This window comes from Puma concolor, chromosome B2, assembly GCF_028749965.1.
Source record: "Puma concolor isolate L17-30 chromosome B2, mPumCon1.1.hap2, whole genome shotgun sequence".
In the NCBI taxonomy this organism is placed as follows: domain Eukaryota; kingdom Metazoa; phylum Chordata; class Mammalia; order Carnivora; family Felidae; genus Puma; species Puma concolor.
In genome coordinates, this window is record NC_141671.1 from 36,207,595 (window position 1) to 36,220,815 (window position 13,221).

Here is a 13,221-nt window from a genome sequence, read left to right on the forward strand (position 1 = left end):
GTCAAGAGTCATTCTGTGTGCAGTGACCTCTGAGAGGGCTTCCACATTCACAGAAGGGCCCGGAACCCCAGGCTGCCGATATAAGACTACAGAAGCAGGGACCCAGGGCACAGGTGTTCTGGGATGTCCGCGAAGACCACATAGGCTAGAATTGATTGGAATATAGATGGTGGGTGTAGACGTTGGTCTAAGTGATTGGGTCTGTCTTTACACGTTGACTGTAACAACCACATGGGGGTCAAGCTGTTTTTTCTCTGCTGTCTTAATAGCTGACTTCCCAAACAATCTAATCAGTTGTACATCTGTTGATTTGGTCATTCAGAAGCTGAAAACCCCAGATTGACTGTTTTCCCTCCCACTCATGGAGACTATGTGCCTGGGATACTAACCAAAATCCATCAACAAAAGCTCAAAAGAAAAATGGGATTATTTGGCTAGGAGGATGTTCAGGGCAGTATTAATTACATTTTTTCCTAGAAGAGAATAGATTTAATAAATTATGGCTCATCCATATAATAGAGGAACAATATATAGCTATTAAATCCATGTTTTCAAAAAATATCTACTGATATGGGAAAATAAATCTGAATACCATATTCTACTAATTATAAAAGGGGTGCCTGGGTGGCTCAGTGGGTTAAGCCTCCAACTTCAGCTCAGGTCATGATCTCATGGTTCATGGGTTTGAGCCCCACGTTGGGCTCCGTGCTCACAGCGTGGAACCTGGAGCCTGCAGGACACTTATATCCGTGCTAGCCATAACATGCATCTTTCCTAAATACCAACCTGCATACTTCTGAGTCTCAGAAAAGCTTCACCACTTCCCCCCACTTCACCTAACCTCCTTCTTCTTATCTCTCTCCCCTCCTCCCAGAACTCTCCCCTAGGCTCCCACATGGAGACACTGGGCTCTCCCTGGTATCTGTCCTCAGAACAGTGAGAGTTCTGACTTTATCAAGATTCAAAACTGCTAAAGGGCTCTGCTACAAGGTCCTCCCCCCCCCCACTTCCCACCCACTCCTACCTACACCCTCACCTGACATCATTCATCACTATCTCCTTGCCCCAGGGCCTTTGCACAAGCTCTTCTCCTTGCCATCTTCTTCAAGGTAGCTGTAAAGGCTTAATCCTTCACCTGTGTGTATTTTGGCATATTATATGGTATTATCCATGGCTTTTTCTTCAGGATAGTAAAGAGTGCTGTAAAATGCTTTCTATTAAAAAAGAGGCAATGGGGGGGGGCGCCTGGGTGGCTCAGTCGGTTGGGCGTCTGACTTCGGCTCAGGTCATGATCTCGCAGTCTGTGAGTTCAAGCCCCGTGTCAGGCTCTGTGCTGACAGCTCAGAGCCTGGAGCCTGTTTCAGACTCTGTGTCTCCCTCTCTCTCTGACCCTCCCCTGTTCATGCTGTCTCTCCCTGTCTCAAAAATAAATAACCGTTAAAAAAAATTTTGTTTTTTTTTTAAATAAAAAAGAGGCAATGGGTCTGATGAATTAAGGACTACTGCTGTACTGTGATTGCTGGTTGACATTTCTGTCTCTCGCACTAAACTGGAAACTCTGGGGTGGTGGCAAGGACTGAGCCAAAGCATGTTTGCTGAAAAAAATGAATGAACACGTGAGCGGGCTAGTGATACCTAAGGGGTGGGGGACGTCGTGGGGCAGCTGCAGTGAGAAGCTTTGACTCCCCAGGCTTGTGAGAGGGGAGCCACACTCTCTCCAGTGTGTACAGGAACCTGACAGGGAGGCAGTGAAGATGTGCTATCTGGCCAGGACCTCCGGGCTCCATGGCAAAGCAGGTCTGGGTGTCTGGCAGGCGTAAGGGTAGCTGAGGATCTGGGAAGGGGAGGGCCAGGAGCTGTCCAACCTGTGCGTCCACAACACCCCCCCAGCTCTCTTTAGAAGCCCAGCCACTCACCATGCCTGCTGAAAGCTACTGGCCCCACAAAGATCACAAAGCCCACCCCTGTTTCATGTACCACAAAGCTCATGGCTGCACTGTGGATGAGGGAAATACTCCCTGAGGACTAGGGGTCCGCAGCCGAGCAATCTTTTAAAAAAAAAAAAAAAAAACTTTTTTAATGTTTATTTATTTTTGAGAGACAGAGTGCGAGCCAGGGACAGGCAGAGAGGGAGACTGAATCTAAAAGCAAGCTCCAGGCTCTGAGCTGTCAGCACAGAACCTGACGCGGAACTCGAACTCACAAGTGGTGAGATCATGACCTGAGCCTAAGTCGGACGCTTAAGCGACTGAGCCACCCAGGAACCCCTCTCCGCCTAGCAATCTTAAGCTGTCACTTCAACCTCTCTGCACCTGTGAACTGGAGGCACTCACTCCTACCCACCTCCCAGCCCTGTGGTGAGGACCAAATAGACTATAATCATGAGGATCTTGGTCAATTGTGAGGGCTATGCAAATGTTGGTCAGTATTACACAGAATAATAATAGTTTTACTGCTGAACATAATTAAATCTTTGGTGATTCAGAGGCCCTTCAGGAGCTTAAGCTCATCGTTGTCAACATCCAGTATGACTGAATAGTATTTGGGATCAAATTCCAATTGTTGCAACTTTCTTGTTTAAATTCTAGATAAGGAAAGCTTTTCCGTAACCTATCAAAGCACGCTGGTGACCCACTGGAGTCCTTTGCTACTCCCCACCCGTCCACACCATCCGACTACTTAGCAGAACACATTCACTTGAGCAGAAAGCCCTGCTCTGGTTGGAAAAAAAAAAAAACACCTCTCAGACTCCACCCTCTTCCTTTGATCCTCCTACTGAATGCCGAGCTGGAGCCACAGAAGCAAAGCAGCTCAGATGTAATTATTTTCATTCAGCCAGATGCTGGGAATTAGTCTCTTTTCCTTGTAAGTATTCTAGGGAAAGACAGAACTCAGCCAAAGACGCCCCGAAAGAAAAGGAGCTGACAATCTCAAGAGGAAGGGAGGGAACCCACCCCCCACCTCCTTGCCGTGGGAACAGCTTAAATCAAGGAAACTGTGGCCACCCCTGGAGGGAAGGTGGGGAAGGAGCAAGGAACAGGGAGGCGCCTAATGGATACTAAAAGGCAGATTGTTTGCCAATCCCGGAAAACTAGACCAATGACAGCACCCAGCATTGTCTAGGGCTTTAGAATTTCCAAAGCACTTTCACTCGTATTACCTTATTTAATTATAAGCTAGGGAGGAAATCACCAGCTGAGCTGGAAGCTTGGGGGCAAACGGAATTTAGGCTTCAAGGAATTCAGATTCCATCCTTCCCAGGCACCAGTTAGGCAGAGCCGCCTCCATGAGCCCCTTTAATCCTGGAGACACCTCTATCAGCCCCGACATACAGATGGAGAAGCTGAGTCTGGGGGAGCTTCGACAGCTCTCCTGTAATGTCGGCTGTGTTCTCTCTCCCTTGCCTGAACGCCGGTGACTTCCGGATGGTCAGCATACACATTTGTAGTTTTCATCGCGGTCTGCTGCTAAACATTTGGTCTGTGCTTTTATTCGGTTACAGATTCCTCCTGATCGATCCTGCAGGACTGGCCACCGCACACCAGGCCCTCTGCTGGGGCGGTACACCAGAGGGGGTGTGGTCCTGCTGCTAAATTCCTCCAGACCCACTGAGGTTAACAGACACTTAGCCGAGCCAGAATGAGCAGTGGCCTAGAAGTCGATTTGGTCATCGCTACACTGCCCTGGCCTATCATTTCTGTGTCTTATTCTCCAACGGGAGGCCCCTGAAAGCAGAGTTTGGAAGCCCACAGCCTGGTGTTTAAAGACCCTGGCTCTAGAACCAGACTGCCTGGGTTCAAATCACAGAGCCTACCCAGTGGCTCTGTGACCCTGGGCAGGTCATTTAACCTCTCTGGAAAAGAAAAACTGTAATATAGCAGATATTATGTAATACATCACACTACTTACAGTATTACATCGCACATCACACTAATACACATTAAGAAGTCGATACATGTAAACCACTTAGCACAGGGTGTGGCTCAGTATAATTGCTCAATTAAACTTGGCTAACAATTTACACCCCCACAGCAGCAGTTCTCAAAGAATGGACCAGGAACCCTCAGGAGGTGGTCCAGGAGGCCAAAACTCTTTTCATAATAATGCTAATAAGACATGGAGTTTTCTAGAATTTACCTAGCAGTGATACACAACAGATTGACTGCAGAAGCAAATATGAGACTCTAACTCTCTTCTGTTCAGCCTGACATTCAAGATATTTACAAAAATGCAAAACAAGGCCGCTCTTCTCACTAAATGACTCTTGTTTTGGAAAAGGTAGTTATTTTTCAGAAAAGTTGTTATTTATGTTGCCATTGTTAAGTGAATTAACATATAGCTTCTTAATTGCTCAACTTATTTTCTAATAAGGCAAATATTTATAGCTAACAAATATCATAGTTGCACTGATTTCCCAGGAAGGTCAGAAAATCCTGTTTCTCCCCCTCCCTCCCACACCCTGTAACCTGAGCCCTATGTGAACTCGGGTTCCCAGGTTACCCTAGGCTTGGTCCTGTGTTCACACTCCGTCGCCACCTCTTCCTTCTCTCCCCGGGACCCACCCCATTCCCACCTGTGGCTTCCAATGAACCTAAGAGGCATGCAAGCCTGGGAACGAGCCCAGGTTTTAGAATCGGGTTAACCTGGGTTAGAACCTTGACTCTACCATTTCCTGTCCTTGAACAGATGACTCCGTTTCCCTGAGCCTCAATTTCTTCATTCGTAAAATGGGAACAAGAACAGTACCCACCTCTTCGGATTGTTGTCAGGAGCAGTGATAACTTAGGCAAAAATGCCCCTCCCCTGACAAGTAATAACTATCATCATTACTATGTTTCGTCATTATTTTTAGCCATCGAGTCCCCTGAGCCCCTTGTTGGTGTGCTCAGCTACCCCTTCAGCTGTCCCCACCTCCTGCTTCTCCACGGTCCCACAGAAGGAGCAAAACCAAGGGCCGCCTGCGATGGCAGACTCTAGCTTTGCAACACACACACCCTCACTCCCTCGACCCCGTGCAGGGCGTCACCCTACTCCAGAGCTAAAAGCGCAATATGACAACGACATGCCAAGCCCCCAGGCTCCACGACGGAAAAAGCCCCTCTCTGCCAGTCCTGGAGCCAAAGCAGTCTTGGTTCAAAGACATGTGAGAGGTGACCATGATGGGGAATGGAGGAGCCCCGGCGTGGAGGGCAGGGGCCAGGGCCAGTCTGGCTCTGCTGCTAACTGTGGACGAGTTCCTTCCCCCTCTGGGCCTCAGTGCGCTCCGCTATAAAGGAGAAGGCACCGGGGCGCCTGGGTGGCTCAGTCGGTTAAGCGTCCGACTCTTGGTTTTGGCTCAGGTCACGATCTCACAGTTCACGGGCTAGCTCTGATGTTACAGAATTCTGTGACCGCCAGGTCAAACTGAGGAGCCCTGCCTTCCCCCGGATACCTTCCAAAGACACGCGTGGCCCCGGGAGTCACAGGGAGAGCAGCCTGCCTTCTGTCACTGCTCCACCCGTGCCCCCACCAGGTCCCGTCCTGGAGCCCCTCTGCCACTCACCCTACAGTTGCTCAGCTCCTCAGCGGACAGGATGATGGTGCCACATTTCTTCCCTGGGACACCACTGGGAGAGGAGAAGATGAAAGAATGGAGAGCCAGACAAAGACAGACACACAAGCCTGAACACTCCCCGAATCAGCCCTCCTCACCCTCCCTCCTCCCCCCCACCCCAGCAGACCTGCCCAAAGCCCCTGGGGAGACAGAGTCTCCTGAAATCCATGTGGCAGTGTGGCCTAGTGCACTGCTTCCTGGGCCAGGCCCCCAGACCTGGAGCTGCCCCGCCCCCTGCTCCCCGAGAGCCCAGAGCCCCACCAAGGGTAGTGTCTGCAATGAAAGTCCTAGAAGTGGAAAAGCATCCAGACTCACCCGGAGGCTTCCAGACCAGTGGTTCTCAAACTTTCCATCCAAAGACCACTTCTGTGGGCAAAAGACCTCGTGGGCCAGCCACCCCACCCTGCACCCAGCTGACCCCCAGAGTCCCGGGACATTTCAGCTCTGAGCCACTCCGATTTATCATGGGAGGGAGAGCAGCAAGGGGGAGTTAAGCAGAAGGGCTGGAATGCTCTTGGGGCAGCTTGTCCAGGCTCTCTCCCACGGCTACCTCCCCTTGAACTCCTCGGCTGGGGTCTCTCCAGAGAAGAGAGCTCCTGGCCATTCATGCAGCAACTCAGTGAGGGGGGCAACCAGGACCTGAAGTCGGCCCACCCGAAGAATCCCTTCCGGGAGGGCGAGTTCCCAGGGTGGGCCTTCACCCAGGGGACCTGTACCACCTCTTCCCTAGGTCAGGAAGGACCCCTCCCCCAGGCACCAGCCCATCCCACTCCAGTGTTTGGGATGAACCTGGGGGTGGGGGCCCCCCGGTGTAGCCAGGGGCCACTGGGAGGGAGAAAAAAATGTTACGTTGTCCAGCAGCTGTGTGACTTTGGACTCATGCCTGCACCTCTCTGAGCCTCCGTTTCCTAGCCCCTAAAAATGAGTGTGTTTGCAGCCTCCATTATGACCAACATGCACACACAGTGCGTATCATTTCCCTCCCCGCCCCCTTTCCTTTACGAAGTTGCAAAGCTGAGAAAACCCGGCCCCACCCCTCAGGCCAGCCTCGGGAGCAGCAGCACGCTGTCGGCAGAACCCACTTTGAGAACCACTGATGGAACTCTCCCCAGTGCCAGCTTTCGGAGGGAGGGGCTCTCAAGCAGAGAGGAGCAGGGGAGCTGGCCCCAGAGGTGGGGACAGCCCAGAGCTCTCCAAATCAGGTGAGCAGAGCAGGGGCCACATCTGGAGGCTCCCATCACAGATGGGTGGCAGGGCCTGCCAGCCTGTCCCCCTAGACGTGGGGAGTGCCCCCAAAGCACCTCCCCAGCCCCGGTCTGGCCCTCCCCGGGACTGATATGTGTCTGCCCAGGGAGACAGAGTCCTCACACCAGCCTCTTCCGCCAGTGTTTCTCCCTCTGCCTCTGGGCCCCTCTCCTATTTCCCACCTTCCCTTCCCTCCCCTCCAGACCCAACCCACTCCCACCTGCTTGGCCTTCCTTTCTCTCTCTCTGCCTTTCTGGCCCTCCCTCTCTGCTCTTCTCCCTGACTCCTGTTCCCTCTCCAACTGCTGCTTCCATACTCTCCTGGTAAATTAGCATCCACACCCTTCCTGGGCCGTGAGCACCCTGGGCCCCCTAGAGCCCCTGTCCCATATCCAGCTGCTCTGGTGGCCGGTGCAGCTGCTGGGACCCCAGCTCCTGGGAGCCCTCAGCAAGGCCAGTGGAGCTCTGCTGACTGGGCCAAAATGCTCAGGTGTCTGAGGCACCTCCAAGGCTGCTCCCGCAGGCAGATATCCCCTATCCTGCCCCCCAACACCCTCAGGTGAGGACCTTCCCTCCAACCAGGAGAGGGGACAGGCAAAGAGTGGGGAGGGGGGGTCTTTGTTGCACACAGTTGCAGGAAGCCGGCCAAAAGCGGATGGTCAGGGTGGAGGCCAGGGGAATGGGACTGGCCCACCACAGCTGGTGAGCAAATAGAAAAAGTGAGGATTTAGCAGCATCTTCTCCATGAAGAGGCAGACATCCAACAGTGGGAGCATGGAGGGGAAGTGGAGTAAGGAGATAAAGAGAAGGCAGGGAAAGAGGAAGGGGAGAAGGGCAAGAGGTGAGAGGCCGAAGAAACCAGGCCAGGGAGAGAGGAAGAGAATGTGTCCAGTCCCTGGTGGCCACCGGAAGCAGCCCCTACCTCTGATCCCCACCCTACTCCCTGAAGTCCCATGGGCCACTGGGCCTGGGGATGCTGGAGCTCAGGTCTGGATGGGGGAGGGGCTGGCTGCAGAGTGGCCCAAAGCACCCACATCCTGCAGGAGGGACCCAGGCTCCTCTCTCCCCTTGGCCGGGGCTGCGTGCACGGTGGTGGGAGCAGGGACCGGGCCTGGACTCTGAGGCTCCCTCTGCAGAGCTGGCTGGATGTCTGAGGACTCCAGGACCAAAGATGTCTGCTGACCTACCCATTGGACACAGCTGGCATGGGTTTGCCTGTCCTGGAATTCAGGCTGAATGCTCCTATCCTGTGGAGAGAGAGGAAGAGAGAGCATGCCATGAGCCAAGTACCCTCGTCCTGAGAGGCCACAGAACTTGGCATCGGAATTCTTGGAGACAGGTTTCTATTCTGGATCAAACGTCAAAACAGGACCAAAAGCCATGGGCCAGAGGAAGGAGAGGTCTTCCTCCCAAGCCCTGTTGTGAAGTCCTGGGCGACCGCCCCTCAGGGGTTCTCAAAGTGTGGTCTCCGAGCACCATCAGCATCCCCCGGGAATGTGTTAGAGATGTAAATTCTCAGGCTCCACCCCAGACTTGCTGGATCGGAACATGGGGGTGGGGGTGCGGGGTGGAGCCCAGCAACCTGTGCTTTAACAAGCCCTCCTGACGATAAGCCTGCCACAGTGTGAGGACCACTGCTCCACTTCTTTGAGCCTCAGTGTGTGAACTGTGAAATGGGGAGACCTGCTGAGTGAATCTTGTGAGATCAGAGAAGCTGATTATGGTCTGGCCCAGAGGAGATGCCCAGTGAAGGGGAGCTGTGCGTGGGTCTCACTGGGGAGAATGAAGCATTTGAAACCTTCAGTGGGGGAAACGGGTGCCCCTCCTTCACCAACCCATCGTCTCCAGGATCCTGCCTGCCCTCGTGGCTGGCCTCCCCAGCCATCTCCCGCTGAGGTCCTCCTCAATCCCCGCAGAGGGCGCGCCTCTCCAAAGGTGGGCTGGGTGACAGGAGGGAGGAAACAGACCCGAATGACAAATGGGAATTAGACCCAGGCAGTTGGGGGCTGGGAGGGACAGACACATACCTCACTCTGGGGGCCCCAAATTCCATAAACTTCAGAGCCCCCCAAACCTGGCCTCCTTACTCCTCCTCAGCCTGCATGACTGGCTGACTGCTTTGCCCCTACCCTGAGCCAAGGGAGGCTGGAAAGTTGGCCCATCGCTGGGGAAGCAACCCAGGCAGGCCCCCCACCCCTTTACACTTACGTGAGGGGCTTCTCCAGGCGGCTCCCAGGGGACCCCACAATCTCTCCGAGGGTGCAGAAGGCTTGGCCCAGAAAATCCTGCATACCCGGGGAACAGAAAAAAAACAGTGTCGCCCACCCTGCCCACAGCCACCCCACCTCCTCCATCACCCCATCCCTAGAAGTACGAGGGCTCTGAAATGACAGGTGGCAGCATCAGACACACAGTCTGTGTCACGGTGAAGTCCGGGGCCGACCCAGACCTTGGCATTTAAGAGATGTTCAGAACCTCTGGGCAGTCGCTGGCAAAACTCACGTGTTTGGATAAATCAGGGCTCTTCGAGTCGACGTCGTATCTGCATGGGACGCACAGAGATGGTGAAGATAGCTGGGGCATCCTGCCCAGAACTGCTGGGGCCCCTGAGCCAAGCCAGGACCCCTGTACTCCAAAAACCAGTCTCTGACACAGTGGTTACCCCTGGGAGTAATGGCTGGGAGGCGCACGTGGGAGCCCCGTGGGGTGCTGGACGTGTTCTGTCTCTGGATCTGGGTGGTGGTTACATGAGTGTGAACATCTAAAAGTGCATCATGGAATGGACCCTTATATACATGTCATACCTCCTTAAAGACTGAAAAAGGAAAACAAACTTGCTCTGCAGCCCTGGCTGGTTCACAGGTGGCTGGGCCACCTTGCCCTTCTCTGCCTGTTCTCCCATCTTCCCGGCTGAGGCTCGGCTGCCCTTGAAAGGAGCTCAGGGGGTGCCTGGGTGGCGCAGTCGGTTAAGCGTCCGACTTCAGCCAGGTCACGATCTCGCGGTCCGTGAGTTCGAGCCCCGCGTCGGGCTCTGGGCTGATGGCTCAGAGCCTGGAGCCTGTTTCCGATTCTGTGTCTCCCTCTCTCTCTGCCCCTCCCCCGTTCATGCTCTGTCTCTCTCTCTGTCCCAAAAATAAAAATAAACGTTGAAAGGAGCTCAGGACCTGGCCTTTGACCTTCCCCGACTGCATCACCTTGCTCAGGGGGGCCCAGCCTGACCTTGGGTCTTGTCACTCAAGAACGAGGGATGCACTCAACACCTTCACCTCTCCCCTGCAGCTGGGTACCTCCCTTTATCCGGAGCCATACCTGCAGCCCTCTTCTCCAGTCACCAGGCCATCCAGGCCCAGATGCCTTCTGCTGAGGGCACTCATTCTCACTCTCCCCCTACCCTGAGCACCTTCTCTCTCCAAAATGTCCCCAAATGGTGACTTCTCGACAATGGGCTGCAAGCCCTCCATCAGTCCCTGAAAAGTCATTTCCTTCCACTGTATTTTTTTTCCTTTGCTCCTTCAAGCCCCCAACCCCCTTTCTGTCCACCTTGTCCACAAAATTCTCTGCGACACGGTCCTTTCTAACCACCCCACGCCTTGGAAAAACAACAAAACAATGTTCCTCCTGTCATCATCTTTAACCTCAGCAGAGGGGCACTCGGCTCCTTTGCGAGACACATGCACATGCTCTGAGCCCCATCAGCCAGGTTACCTCTGCAGGAGGGGAGACTGGGGGGTACCCTCTCCTCAAACAAGCTCTGACAGAGGGAGTGGTCAATGGGGACCGCCCTGGCAGCTGCGGAGAAAAAGGCTCCCTGGAGGTGGATTTAGAGCTTGCCCCCAAGAGCTTTCCTCAACTGGCCCCTAGAGTCAGGGCTTGTTCAGGGTCCCCCACGTAGCTGAGACAAATGGTGGGGAGCCTCTGTTCTCTCTCCTCACCTCTTTTCCATCTCCTGATGGAGGCGGGGCTAGACTTCAGCTAATCGTCACTTTTTTTTTTTTTAATTTTTTTTTCAACGTTTATTTATTTTTGGGACAGGGAGAGACAGAGCATGAATGGGGGAGGGTCAGAGAGAGAGGGAGACAGAGAATCGGAAACAGGCTCCAGGCTCTGAGCCATCAGCCCAGAGCCTGACGCGGGGCTCGAACTCATGGACCGCGAGATCGTGACCTGGCTGAAGTCGGACGCTTAACCGACTGCGCCACCCAGGTGCCCCACTAATGGTCACTTTTATTCCAGGCCAACCCTGAGCTCCCTCTACTATCATTGGCCCCTCCCCTTCTCTGGTAAGGGGAGCTACTACCAACCCCGGTCCTACAGTCCCACCTCCCGTCGGTGGTTCCTCCCCAAGCCCCAGCCTCAGCACCATCTTCCACTTACAAGTCAAAACGGAGGTTCTGCTTCTCCTCAAAGAAGTAATCCACGATGAATTTGCGCACAAAGTCAGGATTGAGTGTGTTGTCAATGACTTCAGTGCGTCCGAACTGCAAGAGAAAACGGGGCATGGACCTCAGGGCCAGGCTGGTGGGGCAGGGGAGAGCACTGAGCTCAGAGCGCCTCAGTCTTGGCCCCAGCAGTAATGGAAGCCATGCCTATCCCACCTCATGGCCCCCATCCCCACCCCCCAGCAAGGGTGAGACCTCTTCCATCTCTAACAATGGAAACCATCCACCCTATGGGTCCAATCTCCACTGTCAGCTTTCTTCTCCCTACCTCTATCCAGGCTCCACCCAAGTTGTAAGGTTTTGATACCTGGACACCTGAGCGGGCCCTTCACTTCCCCACCTCACTGCCTTTGCCTATGCTCTGTCCTCCACCTGGCCTTCCCCTTTGTGCCAGAGGCATATCCTCCATTTCTTCAAGGTCCTTTGATAATGCTGTGTCCTCCAAGAAGCCTTCCTGATTCTTCCTCTCAGAGACTTTTACTTTTCTCTGAACCACCACTGAACTTGTGCTCACCCCTATGACCACGGTCCTTCTCTGGCTGATTCCACAGTCAGGCGTGTACGTATCTGATGCCACAATTGTAAACGAAAGGGCAGAAGAAGGGATGGTGGTATCTTGGAAGATCCCCCACCTCCTGCTCTTGTATAATCCCCGCCTCTTCAGGGTGGGCTAGACTTCATGACTCATTTCATGAACAGAACGGACCACAAGCCACTCCCAAAATGTTACAAACAACTATGACTTCTGTCTTGGGCACCCCCTCTCTCGCTCTCATTTGCTTGCTCACTTTGAGGAAGCCAGCTGCCCTTTGGAGAGGCCCATGTGGCAAGGAATTGAGGGCAACCTTAGGCCAACAGCCAGTGAGGAACCAGGCTGTCAGCCAACCCACCTGTAAGGATCTGAATCTTACCAACAGCGACTGAGTGAACTTAGAAGTGGACCCTGCCCCAGCAGAATCTTGAGATGACCAAGGCCCTGGCCTACACCTTGAGTGTAGCCTTGTGAGAGACCCTGAAGTAAAGGAACCCACAAAGCTGCACCCAGATTCATGACCCTGTTATTGAAGTTGTGAAACTCTGGGCTAATTTGTTACACGGCAACAGATAACTAATGCATTGATGTAACTCTTGGTATCCCCTACAGCATATACTCTACAACTTTACACACATTAGGCACTCAACAATTGAATCCCCCTGAACTCCCCAAATGACATAAGGCAAGTCACTCCCATTTCTGGGCATCAGATCACTTGGAGGGTTTGTTAAAGGATGGATTGTAGGTCTCACTCCCAGAGGTTTTGATTCAATAGATTTAGGGTGAGGCCTGAGACTTTGCATCTCTCAAACTGTACTGCTGGTGCGGGGACCTCCCTTTGACAACCACTGGGCTAGACCTTTGTACACAGGGCCCTGAGCTCCTTGGAGTCTCCCTGCAGAATGGAGGAAGGCAGTGTGGACATAGTTCCAGGTCATCTGTTCCATTAAAACAGCTCACTCTTACGTCTGTTCAACACACTGGACATTTCTGGTGAGATTTTGTTTCACAAAAGCGACGTGGGACTAAAAGATAAAGCATAAAAGCACTGTACTATATCCTTCCTGAAGGGAAGGCAGGATATTCCACAAAGTGAACAAGACAGACAGGTGCACAATAGATATTTTAAATAAGTTGCTAATATTTCTTTTTTTTTTTTTTAATTTTTAATGTTTATTTTTGAGAGCGAGAGACAGAGTGAGGGTGGGGGATGAGCAGAGAGAGAGGGAGACACAGAATCTGAAGCAGGCTCCAGGCTCTGAGCTGTCAGCACAAAGCCTGACTTAGGGCTTGAGCTCACGGACCGCGAGATCATGACCTGAGCCGAAGTCGGACGCTTAACCGTCTGAGCTACCCAGGTGCCCCAGTCGCTAATATTTCCGAATACATAAACACGTTTTTTCAAATTGG

The 13,221-nt window shown here is 53.0% G+C and overlaps 1 protein-coding gene across 2 annotated transcripts in view; it reads right to left on the reverse strand.

The window, feature by feature from the left end:
• Window positions 1-13,221, reverse strand: part of CPNE5 (copine 5) — a 96,525-nt gene that overhangs the window by 41,988 nt on the left and 41,316 nt on the right. The window contains exons 4-9 of one of the 2 annotated variants that reach the window (XM_086706713.1): window positions 11,212-11,315; window positions 9,340-9,379; window positions 9,046-9,122; window positions 8,025-8,084; window positions 5,909-5,959; window positions 5,543-5,606 (exon numbers count right to left, since the gene is read on the reverse strand). In XM_086706713.1, the coding sequence (XP_086562839.1) occupies window positions 5,543-5,606; window positions 5,909-5,959; window positions 8,025-8,084; window positions 9,046-9,122; window positions 9,340-9,379; window positions 11,212-11,315 (396 nt within the window). The remainder of the gene's footprint in view (window positions 1-5,542; window positions 5,607-5,908; window positions 5,960-8,024; window positions 8,085-9,045; window positions 9,123-9,339; window positions 9,380-11,211; window positions 11,316-13,221) is intronic. The other variant, XM_086706714.1, reaches the window with a different exon arrangement.